This window comes from Dermochelys coriacea, chromosome 24, assembly GCF_009764565.3.
Source record: "Dermochelys coriacea isolate rDerCor1 chromosome 24, rDerCor1.pri.v4, whole genome shotgun sequence".
Lineage (NCBI taxonomy): Eukaryota > Metazoa > Chordata > Testudines > Dermochelyidae > Dermochelys > Dermochelys coriacea.
In genome coordinates this window covers 10,560,868-10,580,741 of record NC_050091.1, presented here as the reverse complement: position 1 = coordinate 10,580,741, position 19,874 = coordinate 10,560,868, and the positions used below count along the sequence as shown (strand labels likewise).

At 58.7% G+C, this 19,874-nt stretch overlaps 1 protein-coding gene across 2 annotated transcripts in view; it reads right to left on the bottom strand.

Moving 5' to 3' along the window:
* The window catches only part of LOC119847840 (NACHT, LRR and PYD domains-containing protein 3-like), a 45,130-nt gene that overhangs the window by 20,090 nt on the left and 5,166 nt on the right, over positions 1 to 19,874 (bottom strand). The window contains exons 2-4 of one of the 2 annotated variants that reach the window (XM_043502091.1): positions 17,468 to 17,650; positions 16,444 to 16,510; positions 15,886 to 16,052 (exon numbers count right to left, since the gene is read on the bottom strand). In XM_043502091.1, coding sequence (XP_043358026.1) covers positions 15,886 to 16,052; positions 16,444 to 16,477 — 201 coding nt within the window. In that variant the 5' untranslated portion in view covers positions 16,478 to 16,510; positions 17,468 to 17,650. The remainder of the gene's footprint in view (positions 1 to 15,885; positions 16,053 to 16,443; positions 16,511 to 17,467; positions 17,651 to 19,874) is intronic. The other variant, XM_038382971.2, reaches the window with a different exon arrangement.

The following is a 19,874-nucleotide window of genomic DNA, read 5'->3' as shown; positions in this document are numbered from 1 at the left end:
CTGGGGGTTGTGTAGCAGGGGCTCCGCGAGGAGATCTGCCCCCTCGGTGGCCGCCACGGACCTGGTCGTTGTAAAGAGTTTCCAGGTCCGGAGGAGGTCCTGGTAGAAGACCGGCAGCCCGGAGAGGTCTCGCGGAAGACCACTCGGATGGAGATAAAGGAGCTGCCGGTCGTAACAGAGCCCTCGGAAGCGGCACAGGAAGGCGTGCGCCAGTATGCTCCACGCCGGACTACCTGCACCATAAAGGAGCCTCTGCAGGGTCTGGAGGCGGAAGACATGGACCTGAGTAAACAGACATTTTAGGCCCTGCCCTCCCTCCTCCAGAGGTAGATGGAGAACCCCTGCAGGGACCCAGTGCAGTCCTGACCGAAAGAACTCCAGAATCGATGTCCGGAGGTTGGTCAGGAAAGCCGGGGCCGGGACCAGGGTGTTGAGCCGGTACCAAAGCATGGACAGGACTAGTTGATTAAGCACTAACGCTCTCCCTCGAAGTGAGAGGCACCGGAGTAGTCCTGTCCATTTCCGGAGCCGCTCTATCACCCCGCCCTCTAAATTCTGCCAGTTCTCTGGCGGAGAGGGATCCTTGGCAGAAAGGTAAACGCCCAGATAGAGCAGCGGACCCGTGCTCCACCGGATGGCTTGAAGCGCGGGTGGGAGGGAGCTCGCCTGCCGCCAGTCCCCTACCACCAAGCCAGAGCTCTTGACCCAGTTGACCCGCGCAGAGGAGGCTGCTGAATAGATGGCCTGGCAAGCCTCCACTCGCACTAAGTCGCCCGGGTCCTGGACCATGAGGAGCACGTCATCAGCATACGCCGACAGGACCAGCCGCAGCTCCGGCTCCCTCAGCACCAACCCTGTCAACCTTCTTCGGAGGAGACAGAGGAAGGGCTCGATCGCCAGAGCGTACAGCTGGCCTGAGAGGGGGCACCCCTGCCGTACTCCTCGCCCGAAGCTGACTGGTTCGGTCAGGGTCTAGTTGAGCCTTACCAGACACTCTGCGGAAGCGTACAGCACCCGGAGAAAGTTCACAAACCTGGGTCCGAAGCCAAACGCCTGCAGAGTGCTCAGGAGATACCCGTGATCCATCCTGTCGAACGCCTTCTCCTGATCTAAGGACAGGAGGGCGAATGACAGACCATCCCTACAAGTTCCAATAGGTCCCGGACCAGATATAGGTTGTCGAAGATGCTGTGGCCCGGGACGGTGTAGGTCTGGTCTGGGTGGACCACGTCCGCCAGCACGGACCCTAGCCTCAGGGAGATGGCTTTTGCCATGATTTTGTAGTCCGTGCTGAGGAGCGAGACGGGACGCCAATTTCGTAAATCGCGGAGGTCCCCCTTCTTCGGCAATAAGGCGAGCACGGCTCGCCTGCACGAAAGAGGGAGGACCCCGCTCTGCAAAGACTCGGCCCAGACGGTGACTAGGTCTGGGCCCAGGACGTCCCAGAACACGCGGTAGAACTCCACGGTCAGCCCGTCCATGCCCGGAGATTTATTGGTGGGCATGCGACGGAGGGCTTCCGAGAACTCGGCCAGAGTGAGAGACAGCTCAAGCCGGTCTCGGTCGCCCACGCTGACCGTCGGGAGCTCCTCCCACAGCACTCTGCAAGCGTTAGGATCGGTCGGATCTGGGGAGAATAGGCTTGCGTAGAAGGCTCTCGCCCTCTCGCACATCTCCACCGAATCCGTGAGGGGGGGTGCCATCTTCTGCCAGTAGGCAGATGATATGTTTCTTAGCCCCCCTCTTTTTTTCCAGGGCGTAGAAGAAGCGGGAGCTGCAATCCATCTCCCGAAGGAGACGGATGCGGGATCGAACAAAGGCACCCCGGGCCCGATGGTCCTCGAGGGTCCGGAGCTCCTCCCGCTTCTCCCGGCACGCTCCGCAGAGGGGTGGATCCTCGGGGCTGGCGGCCAGACGCCTCTCCAGCTCTAAGACCTCCCGTTCCAACTGCTCTATCGCTGCATCCCTCCGTCGGCTGGCGCCCCGGGTGTAGTCACGGCAGAAGAGCCGGGCGCGCACCTTCCCTACGTCCCACCACCTCCGTGCCGAGGGAAAGGCACGCCGCTGCCCTCGCCAGGCCAGCCAGAACTCCCGGAAGGACGCCACGAAGCCCGCATCCTCCAGCAAGCTGTTGTTAAAATGCCAATAGGCCGGCCCCGGCCCCTCCGCGCAGAGGGAGGCTGTCACGGTGGCTATGTGATGGTCAGAAAATGGGGCCGGCCGGATGCTGGAAGAGTGGGCTCGTGAAAGATGAAAGCGTGATAAATAAATGCGGTCCAACCGGGAGTGGCGCGACCGATGGGCCTCCACCCGGACAAAGGTGAAAGTGGAAGTGTCATCCGGGTGGTGGTCGCGCCAGACGTCCACCAGGGAGTGGTGTTCGACTATCTCCTGGAGGACGGCGATGGCGGCCGGGCTCTGCTCGGTCCCTGAGCGGTCCCGTTCCTCAAGGGTGATGTTAAAGTCCCCTCCCAGGACCAGGCACTCCTGAGGATCCAAGGTGCCGAGGAAGGCGGATGCCTGCTGATAGAATTGCAGCCGCTCCGGGCTCGCTGCTGGGGCATAGATGTTGACGACGTTGACTACGAGACCCTCCATGCGGACCCGGAGGTACAGCAGGCGACCCGACACAGCCTCGGCGACCCCCAGCACCTCGGGCCGTAGGTCGGGGGAGAACAGGGTCGCCACTCCACCCGTATGAACTGTGAGGTGGCTAAAGTAGACCCTGTCCCCCCAATCCAGCCGCCAGCTGTCTTCGGCGGTTGGATCCGTATGGGTCTCCTGCAGGAAGACCACAGAGTACCTCCCCTCTCGAAGGAAGGAGAGCACCTGGGACCTGCGGAGACCCATCCTACAGCCACGAGTGTTCAATGTTGCGATGGTAAAGGGTGCCATGAGGAGGGCTGGGGGGGATCCTCGCCGGCAGGGATGCTCGTGGCTCCCGGCGGGCCGCGCAGCAGTCCGTGACCCACCCCGTAGGTGAGTAAGGAGTCACGGAAGTGGCGGACCCGCTGGTAGGCCGCGGCGCCCTGTCTCCCGGTCCTTTTCCCCTCCCCCATGAGGGCCCTTGCGGCCCGGAGGATTTGATTAAAGTCTCCCCATCGCTGGAGGGCAAGCTGGACTTTGTTGCGGGAACCACGGACGTCTTCTAGGAACTCCCGCAACTCCTCTCGCAGCGCATGGGGGGCTGGGGTTATGGTTTGGTTGCTTCCCGATGGGGCCCTTGGTACAGCCCCCTGGCCCAGCGGGACGGGCAGACAGGGTGCGGACCCCCGACGGGGCTCTTGATGGGTTGACCTGAATGCTGGGGCGATAGGGGGCGGCGGGGGGAGGATAGCAGCCCCTGGTGGGTCGGGACGGGCAAACACAAAGGCCACTCCCTGGGAGTCATCTGTTGGAAAGGGGAAGGAGACAGTCCCAGGGGTGGCAATAATATCTCGGGAGGTGGGCGGGATAAGGGCAGGGGCAGGGGTAGAGGTGAGAGTCTGGGTCGGGAGAGGGCTCTCACTGATGCCGGGCGCAAGCTCTCTGGTGGATTTGGCAGCCACGGCATCAGGAGGTGGACTTTCTTCTGTAGGGTCCTCTCCCGGGAAGGAGGTTGAATGCTCCTCACCAGCGAGGGATGCCCCTGGGGGCTCAGGTTCCAGCCGCGTGGCACTGGCCGTCGCCTCAACTGGCTCGGCGGCTCTCAGCGGGGTGCCCTCTGCAGCCGGGTTGATGGAGGAGTCCAGGGGCTCCTCGGAGGTGGGAGCAGAAGAAACGGTTAGGGGGAGGGAACATGGGGAAAGGGGGGCTGGAGTGAAGTCGCCCAGATCGAGGCCCGCTGGCATAGGATCGTCCTCCCCCTGGGTGACCGGGGTCAGACCCAGGGCCTCGATCTCCTCATATATAGAGGGGAAATTGTTTTCCGCTACCCCAGGATTCTCCCCGCCGGCACCTGACGCGATGGTTACTTCGGGGCACACTGGGGTTTCAGATGGTGCCTCGGGGGTCTTGGAGGGGAGGGACTCCCGTGGAGGGGAGATACCGCCTTCCAGTGCTGCCACGTCTTCCCCAGCCGGCTCTGGTGGATGGAGCACACCCGTGGGTAGAGCGGAAGGCTCGGCATCGGTGCCCCCCTTCCTGGTCTTCCGGGGGGCCTCCGCATCAGATGGGAGGAGCGGAGCTCGAGCCTTCCGCTTGCCCCGCTTCCCCTGGACTAAGGCCCAGCCCTCCATGGCATTATCCGGGGGCTGGCTAGCAGGGGTTGTGTCAGGGGGCAGAGGCGATGGCTCAGGGACTCGAGGGGGTAACGGTGGGGCAGCACAAGGGAGGGAAGATTCCCCTTGGGGTGGGTCCTCTCCCATGCTTGGCGGTGTCCCTGCCGCACCCTCCTCCACAGGCCCCGCCAGATTGCAAGCAGCGGGGGTGGGGTTCTCCCGCTCGTCTGGGCATAGTGGGGGAGGTGCCCCTTGGGCCCAAGCAGGAGCAATGGTGGCCTGGGAAGGAGGAGGGGTGGTTTCAGGCGCCGGGCAGCCAGGGGCGTCGGCGATGACGGGGCCGGTGCCCTGCCAGGTCTCGGGGGTCCTGGATTCCCCTCCTTCCCGGGCCAGGGGGCAGTCCCTCCGGACGTGCCCCATCGCCCGGCAGAGGTAGCACCGGGCCTCCCCCGTGGAATAATGCACCCTGTAATGGGCCCCCTGGTAGGGGACTAGAAAGGACCCCTCCAGTGCCTCTCCGTCGCGTGCCGCCGGCGGCAGTTGAAGCTGCACTTGCCGGCGGAAGGAGAGGACGTGACGGAGGGCGGGGTCTCTGCAGCCCAACGGGAGAGGGCTGATGACAGAGATGGGTTTTCCCAAGGTAGAAAGGGCGGGTAACAGGGCCGCATTGGAGAGAAAGGGAGGGACGGAGGTCAGGACCAGGCGGACGCCCAGGTCCTCTAGCGGCTCTAATGGGACGAACACGCCCCCCACCGCCAGGCCCTTCTCCACCGCCTCCTGGGCAGCGGCCTCCGATGCTAAGAAGAAGACGACCTTGCCATACATTTTGGAGGCCGCCACAATGGCCGTGGGCCCCACCACCCTCGCCAACGCCCGCACGTAGGTCTCCACGTGGGGTGAGGCGGGCACCAGGAGGCAACGGACGCCGTGCTTCTTGGTCATGGTGGGAAAGGGGCCCCGGCCGCTATAGATGGTAGCGGAGGCGGTGGGCTGGAGAAATGATGTAGCGGCAGGCGGGGGGGCTGCCGCCACCTGGGCGTATGCTCTGGGGGCCGGGGGAGGGACACCTGCAGAGCTGGTGGAGGGAACAGCGGGGAGGGGCGCCCCAGCTGGAGATGGGGCCGGGGCATCGGGGACAGCCCCTGCAATGGAGGGCCTGGTCTTTTTAGCGGGGCCCTTCCCCTTCTTCTTCCCCTGGCCCTTCCCGCCGGCTGGGAGGACTCCCCGCAAATCTGAGGGGGTGAGAGACATGGCAGCAGTGGAGGTCACCCCGGTGCCTGTCGCTGCTGGTGCCCCAACGGGGGCGATGGCAGATGGTTTGGCAGCAGAGGTAGAAGCTTGGGGGGGTGACAGATGGGCAGGCGGGGGAGGGGGAGCTCGGGCTACTGGAGGGGTCTCACCCGTCTCATCCCCCGCCATCATGAGCAAGGAGGAAAGGGAGGACATCAAAAGGAGGAGGGGAGAGGGGAAGCAGGTCGACCACTCCTCCCCGCTAGGCTGCAGGCAGGGGAGGAGGGCTCCAAAAGGGGTGGGCTGGACTGGGGGCAATCAGGGGTTAGGGGTCAGTCACCGACACAAGGTGGAAATTCCGGCTCCTCTTGGTGCACTATGGGGGGGGGGGGGATTCAACAACATTGAAGGTGCAGTGAAGAGGGTTGCAACTGAAATGGGGAGTTGCACAAGCGCATGGGAGGGGGCATGGGCACATGGAGCGAGGGGCTAAGCGGTCTGGGGGTAGAACAGGGAAACCAAGGGGCTAGCTTCAGAGGCTGGGGCGGGGCAAACAAACAAAGGCTGCAGAAGGAAATGGGCGGGGCAGGCAAACAAACTGAAGCTAGTAAGGGGGGCTGGAGCAAAAGAGGAGGCAAAGCAAGTGGCAAATGGGGCAGGTAGTAAAGGGCAAAGCTGGGGGGTAGGCAGTCCAGGGGGGGCACATGTGCCCATGCACAAGTCTTTTTTAGCTGGCTGCTGCTTCTGGCCCAAAGGGTGGAAATAGGGCGTGGCAAGCCAAGCAAGCAGCTGAGTCCAGAGGCAGGAGCTGAGGCAGATGGTATACAGCCAGTGGGGGTGGTGGAGGGGGCAGCGGTGGTAGTAATAGTGGTGGGGTTTGGGGGGGACACACAGATGGATCGGGGGGGCAGCTCCACGCCACACCCCCGGTGTCCCTACAAACACAGTCAAAACCCCCACCACAAGAGCACAGTTTGAAAATTACTCAGTCTTAGGGCCCCCTCCACGGTGGTCTGCAAAGTCTCTAGGTGCTGCCCCACTGGCAGATGATCCTCTTCTTCTCCTCCTCGGGCTTCAGCAGCTCCAGGCAGCGGACTCCACAGCAGCAGCAGCAGCAGCTCCAGGAACTCCAGGTGGTCGTCCAGGCAGGCAGAATGGACCCCTGTCAGGTGGTGGTGGTGGTGGTGGTGGTGGTGATATCCACAACAGCAGTGGCTGGGGTCCCTCACTCCTCCTCTCTGGGGAGTGGGCTAGCAGCCCCCTCCCCACCCCAGGGTTGCAGTTGCAGCAGTAGCAGCACCCAAGAGTGGGGGGTCCAGCAGCCAAGTAGCAAAGAATGGGGGGTGTCTGGCCCAGCCAGGGGAGCAGCTGGAGCAGCAGGGAGAGCTTAGGGCCTAGTAGCAGCAGGAGTCGCAGCTTCCCACCTTCCTCCAAGCTAGAAGGCTGTGGGAGAGCAGTCTTATTGGGATCCGGGAAGTGGGCGGGCGAAGCCCGTCCACTGCTAAAGGGTCCCCCCCAGCCTAAAAGGGGGACCCACAGGACCTAGATACCCAAAAAATTCCGGGGGACAACTAATAAAATAACAGGGACAGGAGTGCGGTCAAAGGGTCAAAAGAAGGGAACCGGACGGGGACACCGAGCAGAGAACCCCGGACAGAGCCCACTGCTCCTCAAAGGCGTCAAGGGAGTCAGAGGACGCCGCCCAGAGGAACTCTGCCCGGATACGTGAACGGACCGAGGATCGGAAATAGGCCCCACAGTCACAGGAGACTCCATCGGCCAACCTCCTCACTCTGGTTTTGTAGATGGCCATTTTAGCTAGGGCCAGGAGGAGGTTGACCAGGAGATCCCGGGACTTTGTGGGGCCACGGATAGGGAGTGCATAAATGAGAAAGTGAGGGGAGAAGTGCAACCAAAAACGTAATAAGATATTGGTGAGGAGCCGGAATAGGGGCTGCAGCCTGGCACACTCCAGGTAGACATGTGCCAGGGTATCCCTCACGCCGCAAAAGGGGCAGGTGTCTGGGATTGTGGTGAACCGCGCCAAGTACACGCCCGTGCTCACGGCTCCGTGAAGGAGTCGCCAACTGACATCCCCGGCGGGCTTTGGGACTAAGATGGAATATAGGCTGGCCCACCGGGGCTCTTCACCCTCCAAAGGTGGCAGGAGGTCCCGCCATTTTGTATCGGGGCGGGACACAAGGGTGCGGGCGTGAAGGGTGTGGAGCACGAGCGTGTAGAGATGTTTTCTTGGCGCGGTTTGAAAACAGACCGGCTGCATCTCGTGCAGCCGGCTTCTAGTGAAGGGGTGAAGGGATCGGTTGGGTCCACGGGGGAGGGGTCCAATTAAAAGGTCCGGCGGGCCTGGGGTAGTGGGTGGGCGGGGCGTGCCCTCGTGCAGGACCCGGTCGAGATAAACCCGAGCAGCGGGCGGCAAAGCGGCCTTCACCTCCTGAAGTATGCATCGGGGAGTACAAGGTCTGGAAAGCCCCATGCGCTGAGCGAAGGTTAGGGGATCCAGCCAGTCTCCCCGGTCATAGTCCAGGAGGTCTCCGACTCTTGTGACCTCTGCCAGGACCAACCTCTGGCGCACCGAGCGGGACTCCGCCACCTGCAAACGGAGCTGGGGGTTGTGTAGCAGGGGCTCCGCGAGGAGATCTGCCCCCTCGGTGGCCGCCACGGACCTGCTCGTTGTAAAGAGTTTCCAGGTCCGGAGGAGGTCCTGGTAGAAGACCGGCAGCCCGGAGAGGTCTCGCGGAAGACCTCTCGGATGGAGATAAAGGAGCTGCCGGTCGTATCGGAGCCCTCGGAAGCGGCGCAGGAAGGCGTGCGCCAGTATGCTCCACGCCGGACTACCTGCACCATAAAGGAGCCTCTGCAGGGTCTGGAGGCGGAAGACATGGACCTGAGTAAGCAGACATTTGAGGCCCTGCCCTCCCTCCTCCACAGGTAGATGGAGAACCCCTGCAGGGACCCAGTGCAGTCCTGACCAAAAGAACTCCAGAATCGATGTCCGCAGGTTGGTCAGGAAAGCCGGGGCCGGGACCAGGGTGTTGAGCCGGTACCAAAGCATGGACAGGACTAGTTGATTAAGCACTAACGCTCTCCCTCGAAGGGAGAGGCACCGGAGCAGTCCTGTCCATTTCCGGAGCCGCTCTATCACCCCGCCCTCTAAATTCTGCCAGTTCTCCGGCGGAGAGGGATGCGTGGCAGAAAGGTAAACGCCCAGATAGAGCAGCGGACCCGTGCTCCACCGGATGGCTTGAAGCGCGGGTGGGCGGGGGCTCGCCTGCCGCCAGTCCCCTACCACCAAGCCAGAGCTCTTGACCCAGTTGACCCGCGCAGAGGAGGCTGCTGAATAGATGGCCTGGCAAGCCTCCACTCGCACCAAGTCGCCCGGGTCCTGGACCATGAGGAGCACGTCATCGGCGTACGCCGACAGGACCAGCCGCAGCTCCGGCTCCCTCAGCACCAACCCTGTCAACCTCCTTCGGAGGAGACAGAGGAAGGGCTCGATCGCCAGAGCGTAGAGCTGGCCTGAGAGGGGGCACCCCTGCCGTACTCCTCGCCCGAAGTTGACCGGTTCGGTCAGGGTCCAGTTGAGTCTTACCAGACACTCTGCGGAAGCGTACAGCACCCGGAGAAAGTTCACAAATCTGGGTCCGAAGCCAAATGCCTGCAGAGTGCTCAGGAGATACCCGTGATCTATCCTGTCGAACGCCTTCTCTTGATCTAAGGACAGGAGGGCGAACGACAGACCATCCCTACACCCAAGTTCCAATAGGTCCCGGACCAGATAGAGGTTGTCGAAGATACTGCGGCCCGGGACGGTGTAGGTCTGGTCTGGGTGGACCACGTCCGCCAGCACGGACCCTAGCCTCAGGGAGATGGCTTTTGCCACGATTTTGTAGTCTATGCTGAGGAGCGAGACGGGACGCCAATTTCGTAAATCGCGGAGGTCCCCCTTCTTCGGCAATAAGGCGAGCACGGCTCGCCTGCACGAAAGAGGGAGGACCCCGCTCTGCAAAGACTCGGCCCAGACGGTGACTAGGTCTGGGCCCAGGACATCCCAGAACACGCGGTAGAACTCCACGGTCAGCCCGTCCATGCCCGGAGATTTATTGGTGGGCATGCGACGGAGGGCTTCCGAGAACTCGGCCAGAGTGAGAGGCAGCTCTAGCCGGTCTCGGTCGCCCACGCTGACCGTCGGGAGCTCCTCCCACAGCACTCTGCAAGCGTTAGGATCGGTCGGCTCCGGGGAGAAAAGGCTTGCGTAGAAGGCTCTCGCCCTCTCGCACATCTCCACCGGATCCGTGAGGGGGGTGCCATCCTCAGTCAGTAGGCAGATGATATGTTTCTTAGCCCCCCTCTTTTTTTCCAGGGCGTAGAAGAAGCGGGAGCCGCAATCCATCTCCCGAAGGAGACGGATGCGGGATCGAACAAAGGCACCCCGGGCCCGATGGTCCTCGAGGCTCCGGAGCTCCTCCCGCTTTTCCCGGCACGCTCCGCAGAGGGGTGGATCCTCGGGGCTGGCGGCCAGACGCCTCTCCAGCTCTAAGACCTCCCGTTCCAACTGCTCTATCGCTGCATCCCTCCGTCGGCTGGTGCCCCGGGTGTAGTCACGGCAGAAGAGCCGGGCGCGCACCTTCCCTACGTCCCACCACCGCCGTGCCGAGGGAAAGGCACGCCGCTGCCCTCGCCAGGCCAGCCAGAACTCCCGGAAGGACGCCACGAAGCCCGCATCCTCCAGCAAGCTGTTGTTAAAATGCCAATAGGCCGGCCCCGGCCTCTCCGCGCAGAGGGAGGCTGTCACGGTGGCTATGTGATGGTCCGAAAATGGGGCCGGCCGGATGCTGGAGGAGTGGGCTCGTGTAAGATGAAAGCGTGATAAATAAATGCGGTCCAACCGGGAGTGGCGCGACCGATGGGCCTCCACCCGGACAAAGGTGAACGTGGAAGCGTCATCCGGGTGGTGGTCGCGCCAGACGTCCACCAGGGAGTGGTGTTCGACTATCTCCTGGAGGACGGCCACGGCGGCCTGGCTCTTCTCGGTTCCCGAGCGGTCCCGTTCCTCAAGGGTGATGTTAAAGTCCCCTCCCAGGACCAGGCACTCCTGAGGATCCAAGGTGCCGAGGAAGGCGGATGCCTGCTGATAGAATTGCAGCCGCTCCGGGCTCGCTGCTGGGGCATAGATGTTGACGAGGTTGACTACGAGCCCTCCCATTTGGACCCGGAGGTGCAGCAGGCGACCCGGCACAGCCTCGGCGACCCCCAGCACCTCGGGCCGTAGGTCGGGGGAGAACAGGGTCGCCACTCCACCCGTATGAACTGTGAGGTGGCTAAAGTAGACCCTGTCCCCCCAATCCAGCCGCCAGCTGTCTTCGGCGGTCGGATCCGTATGGGTCTCCTGCAGGAAAACCACAGAGTACCTCCCCTCTCGAAGGAAGGAGAGCACCTGGGACCTGCGGAGACCCATCTTACAGCCACGGGTGTTCAATGTTGCGATGGTAAAGGGTGCCATGAGGAGGGCTGGGGGGGATCCTCGCCGGCAGGGATGCTCGTGGCTCCCGGCGGGCCGCGTAGCAGTCCGTGACCCACCCCGTAGGTGAGTAAGGAGTCACGGAAGTGGCGGACCCGCTGGTAGGCCGCGGCGCCCTGTCTCCCGGTCCTTTTCCCCTCCCCCATGAGGGCCCTTGCGGCCCGGAGGATTTGATTAAAGTCCCCCCATCGCTGGAGGGCGAGCTGGACTTTGTTGCGGGAGCCACGGACGTCTTCTAGGAACTCCCGCAACTCCTCTCGCAGCGCATGGGGGGCTGGGGTTATGGTCTGGTTGCTTCCCGATGGGGCCCTTGGTACAGTCCCCTGGCCCAGCGGGACGGGCAGACAGGGTGCGGACCCCCGACGGGGCTCTTGATGGGTTGACCTGAATGCTGGGGCGATAGGGGGCGGCGGAGGGAGGATAGCAGCCCCTGGTGGGTCGGGACGGGCAAACACAAAGGCCATTCCCTGGGAGTCATCTGTTGGAAAGGGGAAGGAGACTGTCCCAGGGGTGGCAATAATATCTCGGGAGGTGGGCAGCAGAAGGGCAGGGGCAGGGGTAGAGATGAGATTCTGGGTCGGGAGAGGGCTCTCACCGATGCCGGGCGCAAGCTGTCTGGTGGATTTGGCAGCCACGGCATCAGGAGGTGGACTTTCTTCTGTAGGGTCCTCTCCCGGAAAGGAGGTCGAATTCTCCTCACCAGCGAGGGATGCCCCTGGTGGCTCAGGTTCCAGCCGCGTGGCACTGGCCGTCGCCTCAACTGGCTCGGTGGCTCTCAGCAGGGTGCCTTCTGCAGCCGGGTTGATGGAGGAGTCCAGGGGCTCCTCGGAGGTGGGAGCAGAAGCGACGGTTAGGGGGAGGGAGTATGGGGAAAGGGGGGCTGGAAAGAAGTCGCCCAGATCGAGGCCCGCTGGCATAGGATCGTCCTCCCCCTGGGTGACCGGGGTCAGACCCAGGGCCTCGATCTCCTCATATATAGAGGGGAAATTGTTTTCCGCTACCCCAGGATTCTCCCCGCCGGCACCTGACGCGATGGTTACTTCGGGGCACACTGGGGTTTCAGATGGTGCCTCGGGGGTCTTGGAGGGGAGGGACTCCCGTGGAGGGGAGATACCGCCTTCCAGTGCTGCCACGTCTTCCCCAGCCGGCTCTGGTGGATGGAGCACACCCGTGGGTAGAGCGGAAGGCTCGGCATCGGTGCCCCCCTTCCTGGTCTTCCGGGGGGCCTCCGCATCAGATGGGAGGAGCGGAGCTCGAGCCTTCCGCTTGCCCCGCTTCCCCTGGACTAAGGCCCAGCCCTCCATGGCATTATCCGGGGGCTGGCTAGCAGGGGTTGTGTCAGGGGGCAGAGGCGATGGCTCAGGGACTCGAGGGGGTAACGGTGGGGCAGCACAAGGGAGGGAAGATTCCCCTTGGGGTGGGTCCTCTCCCATGCTTGGCGGTGTCCCTGCCGCACCCTCCTCCACAGGCCCCGCCAGATTGCAAGCAGCGGGGGTGGGGTTCTCCCGCTCGTCTGGGCATAGTGGGGGAGGTGCCCCTTGGGCCCAAGCAGGAGCAATGGTGGCCTGGGAAGGAGGAGGGGTGGTTTCAGGCGCCGGGCAGCCAGGGGCGTCGGCGATGACGGGGCCGGTGCCCTGCCAGGTCTCGGGGGTCCTGGATTCCCCTCCTTCCCGGGCCAGGGGGCAGTCCCTCCGGACGTGCCCCATCGCCCGGCAGAGGTAGCACCGGGCCTCCCCCGTGGAATAATGCACCCTGTAATGGGCCCCCTGGTAGGGGACTAGAAAGGACCCCTCCAGTGCCTCTCCGTCGCGTGCCGCCGGCGGCAGTTGAAGCTGCACTTGCCGGCGGAAGGAGAGGACGTGACGGAGGGCGGGGTCTCTGCAGCCCAACGGGAGAGGGCTGATGACAGAGATGGGTTTTCCCAAGGTAGAAAGGGCGGGTAACAGGGCCGCATTGGAGAGAAAGGGAGGGACGGAGGTCAGGACCAGGCGGACGCCCAGGTCCTCTAGCGGCTCTAATGGGACGAACACGCCCCCCACCGCCAGGCCCTTCTCCACCGCCTCCTGGGCAGCGGCCTCCGATGCTAAGAAGAAGACGACCTTGCCATACATTTTGGAGGCCGCCACAATGGCCGTGGGCCCCACCACCCTCGCCAACGCCCGCACGTAGGTCTCCACGTGGGGTGAGGCGGGCACCAGGAGGCAACGGACGCCGTGCTTCTTGGTCATGGTGGGAAAGGGGCCCCGGCCGCTATAGATGGTAGCGGAGGCGGTGGGCTGGAGAAATGATGTAGCGGCAGGCGGGGGGGCTGCCGCCACCTGGGCGTATGCTCTGGGGGCCGGGGGAGGGACACCTGCAGAGCTGGTGGAGGGAACAGCGGGGAGGGGCGCCCCAGCTGGAGATGGGGCCGGGGCATCGGGGACAGCCCCTGCAATGGAGGGCCTGGTCTTTTTAGCGGGGCCCTTCCCCTTCTTCTTCCCCTGGCCCTTCCCGCCGGCTGGGAGGACTCCCCGCAAATCTGAGGGGGTGAGAGACATGGCAGCAGTGGAGGTCACCCCGGTGCCTGTCGCTGCTGGTGCCCCAACGGGGGCGATGGCAGATGGTTTGGCAGCAGAGGTAGAAGCTTGGGGGGGTGACAGATGGGCAGGCGGGGGAGGGGGAGCTCGGGCTACTGGAGGGGTCTCACCCGTCTCATCCCCCGCCATCATGAGCAAGGAGGAAAGGGAGGACATCAAAAGGAGGAGGGGAGAGGGGAAGCAGGTCGACCACTCCTCCCCGCTAGGCTGCAGGCAGGGGAGGAGGGCTCCAAAAGGGGTGGGCTGGACTGGGGGCAATCAGGGGTTAGGGGTCAGTCACCGACACAAGGTGGAAATTCCGGCTCCTCTTGGTGCACTATGGGGGGGGGGGGATTCAACAACATTGAAGGTGCAGTGAAGAGGGTTGCAACTGAAATGGGGAGTTGCACAAGCGCATGGGAGGGGGCATGGGCACATGGAGCGAGGGGCTAAGCGGTCTGGGGGTAGAACAGGGAAACCAAGGGGCTAGCTTCAGAGGCTGGGGCGGGGCAAACAAACAAAGGCTGCAGAAGGAAATGGGCGGGGCAGGCAAACAAACTGAAGCTAGTAAGGGGGGCTGGAGCAAAAGAGGAGGCAAAGCAAGTGGCAAATGGGGCAGGTAGTAAAGGGCAAAGCTGGGGGGTAGGCAGTCCAGGGGGGGCACATGTGCCCATGCACAAGTCTTTTTTAGCTGGCTGCTGCTTCTGGCCCAAAGGGTGGAAATAGGGCGTGGCAAGCCAAGCAAGCAGCTGAGTCCAGAGGCAGGAGCTGAGGCAGATGGTATACAGCCAGTGGGGGTGGTGGAGGGGGCAGCGGTGGTAGTAATAGTGGTGGGGTTTGGGGGGGACACACAGATGGATCGGGGGGGCAGCTCCACGCCACACCCCCGGTGTCCCTACAAACACAGTCAAAACCCCCACCACAAGAGCACAGTTTGAAAATTACTCAGTCTTAGGGCCCCCTCCACGGTGGTCTGCAAAGTCTCTAGGTGCTGCCCCACTGGCAGATGATCCTCTTCTTCTCCTCCTCGGGCTTCAGCAGCTCCAGGCAGCGGACTCCACAGCAGCAGCAGCAGCAGCTCCAGGAACTCCAGGTGGTCGTCCAGGCAGGCAGAATGGACCCCTGTCAGGTGGTGGTGGTGGTGGTGGTGGTGGTGATATCCACAACAGCAGTGGCTGGGGTCCCTCACTCCTCCTCTCTGGGGAGTGGGCTAGCAGCCCCCTCCCCACCCCAGGGTTGCAGTTGCAGCAGTAGCAGCACCCAAGAGTGGGGGGTCCAGCAGCCAAGTAGCAAAGAATGGGGGGTGTCTGGCCCAGCCAGGGGAGCAGCTGGAGCAGCAGGGAGAGCTTAGGGCCTAGTAGCAGCAGGAGTCGCAGCTTCCCACCTTCCTCCAAGCTAGAAGGCTGTGGGAGAGCAGTGGGAGGGAGAGAGAGATTCGCTCCAGGCTAAACAAATCCCTGGTACCAGGATCAGTGAAATGGCAGCTGCTTCAGGTCAGTTAAGACACCTGGGGCCAATTAAGAACTTTCCAGAAGGCAGGGAGAAGGCTAGGTTGATTGGGACACCTGAAGCCAATCGGGCTGGCTGAAACTAGTTAAAAGCCTCCCAGGCACTCAGGTGGGAGTGCAGGTCAGGAGCTGTGGGAGGAAGTTGCGCGGTTGGAGAGGCTGAGTAGTACACACCATATCAGGCACAAGGAAGGAGGCCCTGAGGTAAGGGTGAAGTGGAGCTTGAGGAAGTGAGGGCTGCAGTGGGGAAGAAGTCCAGAGAATTGTACATGTCATGTTTCTAAAAGGTCAGCTACCATAGCTGATATTATTAGGGTCCCTGGGCTGGAGCCCAGAGTAGAGGGTGGGCCCAGGCTCCCCTCTCCCCACCTCTGCCCCCTGATTAATCACTGAGACTGGGAGACAACAGAGACTGTGCAAGGAAGGGTAACTTCTCCTCACCTCCCTCGCTGGCTTATGATGAAAATGGCTCAGTAGACTGTGACCCTTGTCTCTAGAGAGAGAAGGGTTACGTGGAGGGTCACAGTGAGCCTCTGAGGCTAGCAAAATCTGCCAGGAAATGTGGGACCCATGGAGGCAAGGACAGAGCTTTGTCACACCATGAATTATAATAATGATGAACTAGGGGGCAGATCTCTATCACTCAGCTTGGGTGCTCATTTCTACACTGCATTTACCTTTGCTTGTGGTTTACAGTTTCTGGTATCTGTTGTTATATCTCCCCGGACCTCATAACCAGCATTAGCCTCTCTCCTGTCACCAACAAGGGACCAGGTCTCCCTGGGGGAGCTCTAAGGTCCTAGAATGCCTAGAGCCTTTCCTGGCTTCCTGCTGGTCAGTGAGCGGTGCCATACCTGGGCCTGCTGAGCAGTGATGACACCTCTGCGGGTGAGTTCCTGCAGCACAGTGAGAATGTCGTTCTCAATGACGTAGACCAAGTCGGGGCGGAAGTGCTCGCTCAGTTTCTTCAGCTCCCCAGATGAATAATTATCCATGTGATTTCTGAAGGCTACAATATTATCTGTGGAGAAGACCAGCACTTAGACAGTACGGCACTTATAGCTTGGGGTGGGCTCATATCCACTCACTGATAACTAGCACCCTTATCTGAGACATCACAGCTATTCCAGATGCAGCTTCTACCAGAAGGTTGCATTTTAAGGAATCATATAGGAGAACTGGCCGTGAGGGAGTTCACAGCAACTGCAGTGCCAGCCTCTCCCTGCAGGAGGCGCTGTAGGGAATGGTGCAGGAGTAGGGCTGTTACAATGCCAGCACTGTTCTAGTCCCAGTCTTTCCCAGGAAGCGCTGTCAGGAACGGGGCAGGGCTCTAGTTGCGGCACTGAGTTTTACTGTCTGCAGGAGCAGTGCTGCTTTGCTCATGACGAGAGGAGCCCGTCGATCACACTCACCTTCGCTCACCGCAGCCCGTTGGTTGGAAGCCATTTTATTCACTCTGCTCTTATGTCTCTGAGAAGCCTAGGGAGAGGGAAACGTACATCACACAGAGGCAAGGAATGTCACTTCCATCTCCAGGTTAACAGCTCAGCATGAGGGAGGAGCAGCCATATCTACATCTGGAATTTTACCTCTGTGTTTTGTATGAAAATGTGTATCTACTTCAGCTTTTCAGTCCCTAGTTTCAGGATAAAGCTTGGATTGTCTGAGGACTTTCAAGGAAATCTGTTAATTAGTTTCTGAGTTTATTCAGTTTTTTAAAAGTTTGCAGATAAGGCCTGGTTTTCTTTCACAGTAAGGCCCCTGCACATCACTCTGGCTGTGTGAAAGGGCTTTACATGGGGCACACATTACAGTTTGCTGCCAGAGGCATGTAAACAGGCAGTAGGGCCTCTGTAGTTATCGCAGACTAAGAGTGTCCACATGGGAGTTATACCAGTATAACGACAGTGGTGAAATTATGCAAGTAAATTTCCCCATGTAGACAAACCCTCAGATGTTTGAGCTCCTGATCATCTCTTACCTCTAGCTTAAATACTACAGATTGCAGAGAGTCAGAAATGGGTACAGCCAACTTTGACAGTGTGCCCTCCATCCAACCTGAGAGTGGATTTTTCTAGGCCACTAACATTTGTGTTACACTGTAGAGGAAGGACTTAGAAGGAACAGTGGCTACTTCCACAAGAATAAGATCTTCATGAAATGCCCCTGATGAATGTGCTCTGGGGCCATCTGGGCGCTTTCACAAAGATCTGCTTTTTCCTGGAAGTAGCCGTTGCTGTGCTGGAGAGCTTTGCTTAATCCAACAACCTGGGGAAAACTCTGTTGGTTCTGTTTAATCTATTCATGCTATCCCGACACAAATACAAGGAAATGAAAAAGTTAAGTAACTCTACTTCTGTACCATAATAGTGGTTGTCAGGGTTACAAGGCTAGCTCAACCTCTGTCCCCTTGCTGGTCTCTCTGGGAGCATTCACCTCAGGTCTTGGGCCACTTGCCTATCACAGGTTGGAATTGCGGGAGTCTTCCACTCTTAGGCCAGGACTAGGTCAGGCTACCCCAGGTGCCAGTCATTATCACCCGTCAGGTAAAATTGAATTCTGGGCACCTGTGGGTCTTCCCTTCTGGAGCCTGTGACCAGTGATAATGACCAGCAACTCCTCAAAGCCAAGAATTGGTATTGAGCACTGGGGACAAAGCATTTGAGAAAAGGATGTTAAAATAGACAACCTGAAGGCAAGTCTACCTTACCCAAAGTACTACCACGCCATCACGGTGACTTGGCCAACAATGTTCCGCAGACACCCCCCCAGTTTCCACATCTGAGTGAATTTGCAACCTGGTTCCCCCAGGCTTCTGCAATGTTGGCAAGTTTGGCATGGGCCAAGCCAGTTCTGTAGGCTCAGCAGGGGGTCGAGCCAGCATCGTCAGAGCTCTAATAGTTCTGACTTTGTTCCCTGATAGCTCTAAGTGACCATCTTCTCCTTCCTGCCTGACCCCTCCCAAACAAGAACAAGCATCGCCATGTTCATCACAGTGGTGCAGAGGCAGAAAAGCATCAGCCACCCCATTTTACAAATATGGGGTAACCGTGGGGTTGGACAAGGTCATTTCTAGCACAGCAGGGAATAGAACCTTGGTCTCTGAGATGGTAGATTCCAACCTCATCCACTTAGCATGAATCTGTCAGATCTATGCTGTTTATCACAGTTCTTCTAATTGCTGGGTCATACTCCCCTCTCAGCGCAAGGAGTAGAACCTATGCTTCCTGACCCCCAGTTTTGCCTGCTTTAACCACTAAACCACACTTCCATCTCAGAATTAAAATTAATGATAGCTTAGTGATCATGACTTGATCACATTTGTAATATGCAAGCAGAATGAAGTCCAGACCAGTAATATATACTTTAATAGGGCCAATTTCACAAAGCTGAAAACAATTATGAGCCAAATCAGCTGAGAGGAAGAATTTAATCAGAAAAATGTGAATGATCATTGGGAATTATTTAAGAACACCTTACTAGTTGCCCCCAAAGCCACAATCCCAAAACTGAGGAAGAAAGCTGGGCTGGTTAAACAAAGATTTGGTTTAGAGGGGAAGTGAAGGCAGCTATAAAAATAAAAAAATACTATATAACAAGTGGAAAAAAGGGCAAGTTGACAGTAATGAATATTAATCAGAAGTTAGGAATTGTAGAAAAGTGAAAGGGAAGCAAAGGGACTCAAAGAAAAATCTCTGGCCAGCAGAGTTAAGGACAATAAGAAGGATTTTTATATATATATATATATATATATATATATATATATATATATATATATATATATATTAGAAACAAAAAGAATGCTGACAATGGTATTTTTAATATATTAGAAACAATAATAATGCAGAAAAGGCAGAAGTGCTCAATAAATATTTCTGTTCTGTACTTAGGGGAAAAACAGATGATATAGTCTCATCACATGGTGATAACACTCTTTCTATTCCACTAGTATCTCTGGAGGATGTTAAACAGAGATTACTAAAGTTAGATATTTTTAAATCTGCAGGTCCAGATAACTTGCATCCAAGAGTTTCAAAACAGCTGGCTAGGGTCCTTGCTGGACCCTTAGTGTTGATTTTCAATAAGTCTTGGAGCACTGGGGAAGTTCCAGAAGACTGGAAGAAAGCTAATGTTGTGCCATTTTTTAAAAAGGGTAAATGGGATTGCCCTGGTAATTATAGGCCTGTCAGCATGACATCAATCCACAGCAAGATAATGGAGCGGGTGATATGGGACTTGATTAATAAAGAATTTTAAAAGGCTAATGTAATTAATGCAAGTCAACGTGGATTTATGGAAAGTAGATTCTGTCTGTGATAAATAAAGCGGGTGATAGCTCCCTTTGATGGACACCCAGCCAGCCAGTTAGCTATAAAATCCCTCTTGGTAGCTGTTCTTTACTTGTTTTACCTGTAAAGGGTTAAAAAGTCCCCCAGGTAAAGAAAAAAAGTGGGCACCTGACCAAAAGAGACAATTAGAAGGTAGAACTTTTTAAAATTGGGAAAGAAACTTTCCCTTTGTCTATTGTTCTCTGGGCTGGAGGAAGAGCAGCCATGCTATAAGCAGCTTAAGCCGGGTATGATCATAAAACATCAAATCATGCCTAGAACTACTTATCTGAACTCCAAATGTGTAAGTAGATCAGAATGTTTAGCTAGATGCGATAGTGTTATTTCTTTTATTTCTTATTGGCTTGTGAACTCCTCTGTGCTAACCCCAGATGCTTTTGTTTGCTTGTAACCTTTAAGCTGAACCCCCAAGAAAGCTATTTTGGGTGCTTGATTTTTGGAATTGCTCTTTTAAAATCTAGCCCCAAAAAAGCCTATGTTCCAAATGTATTTTC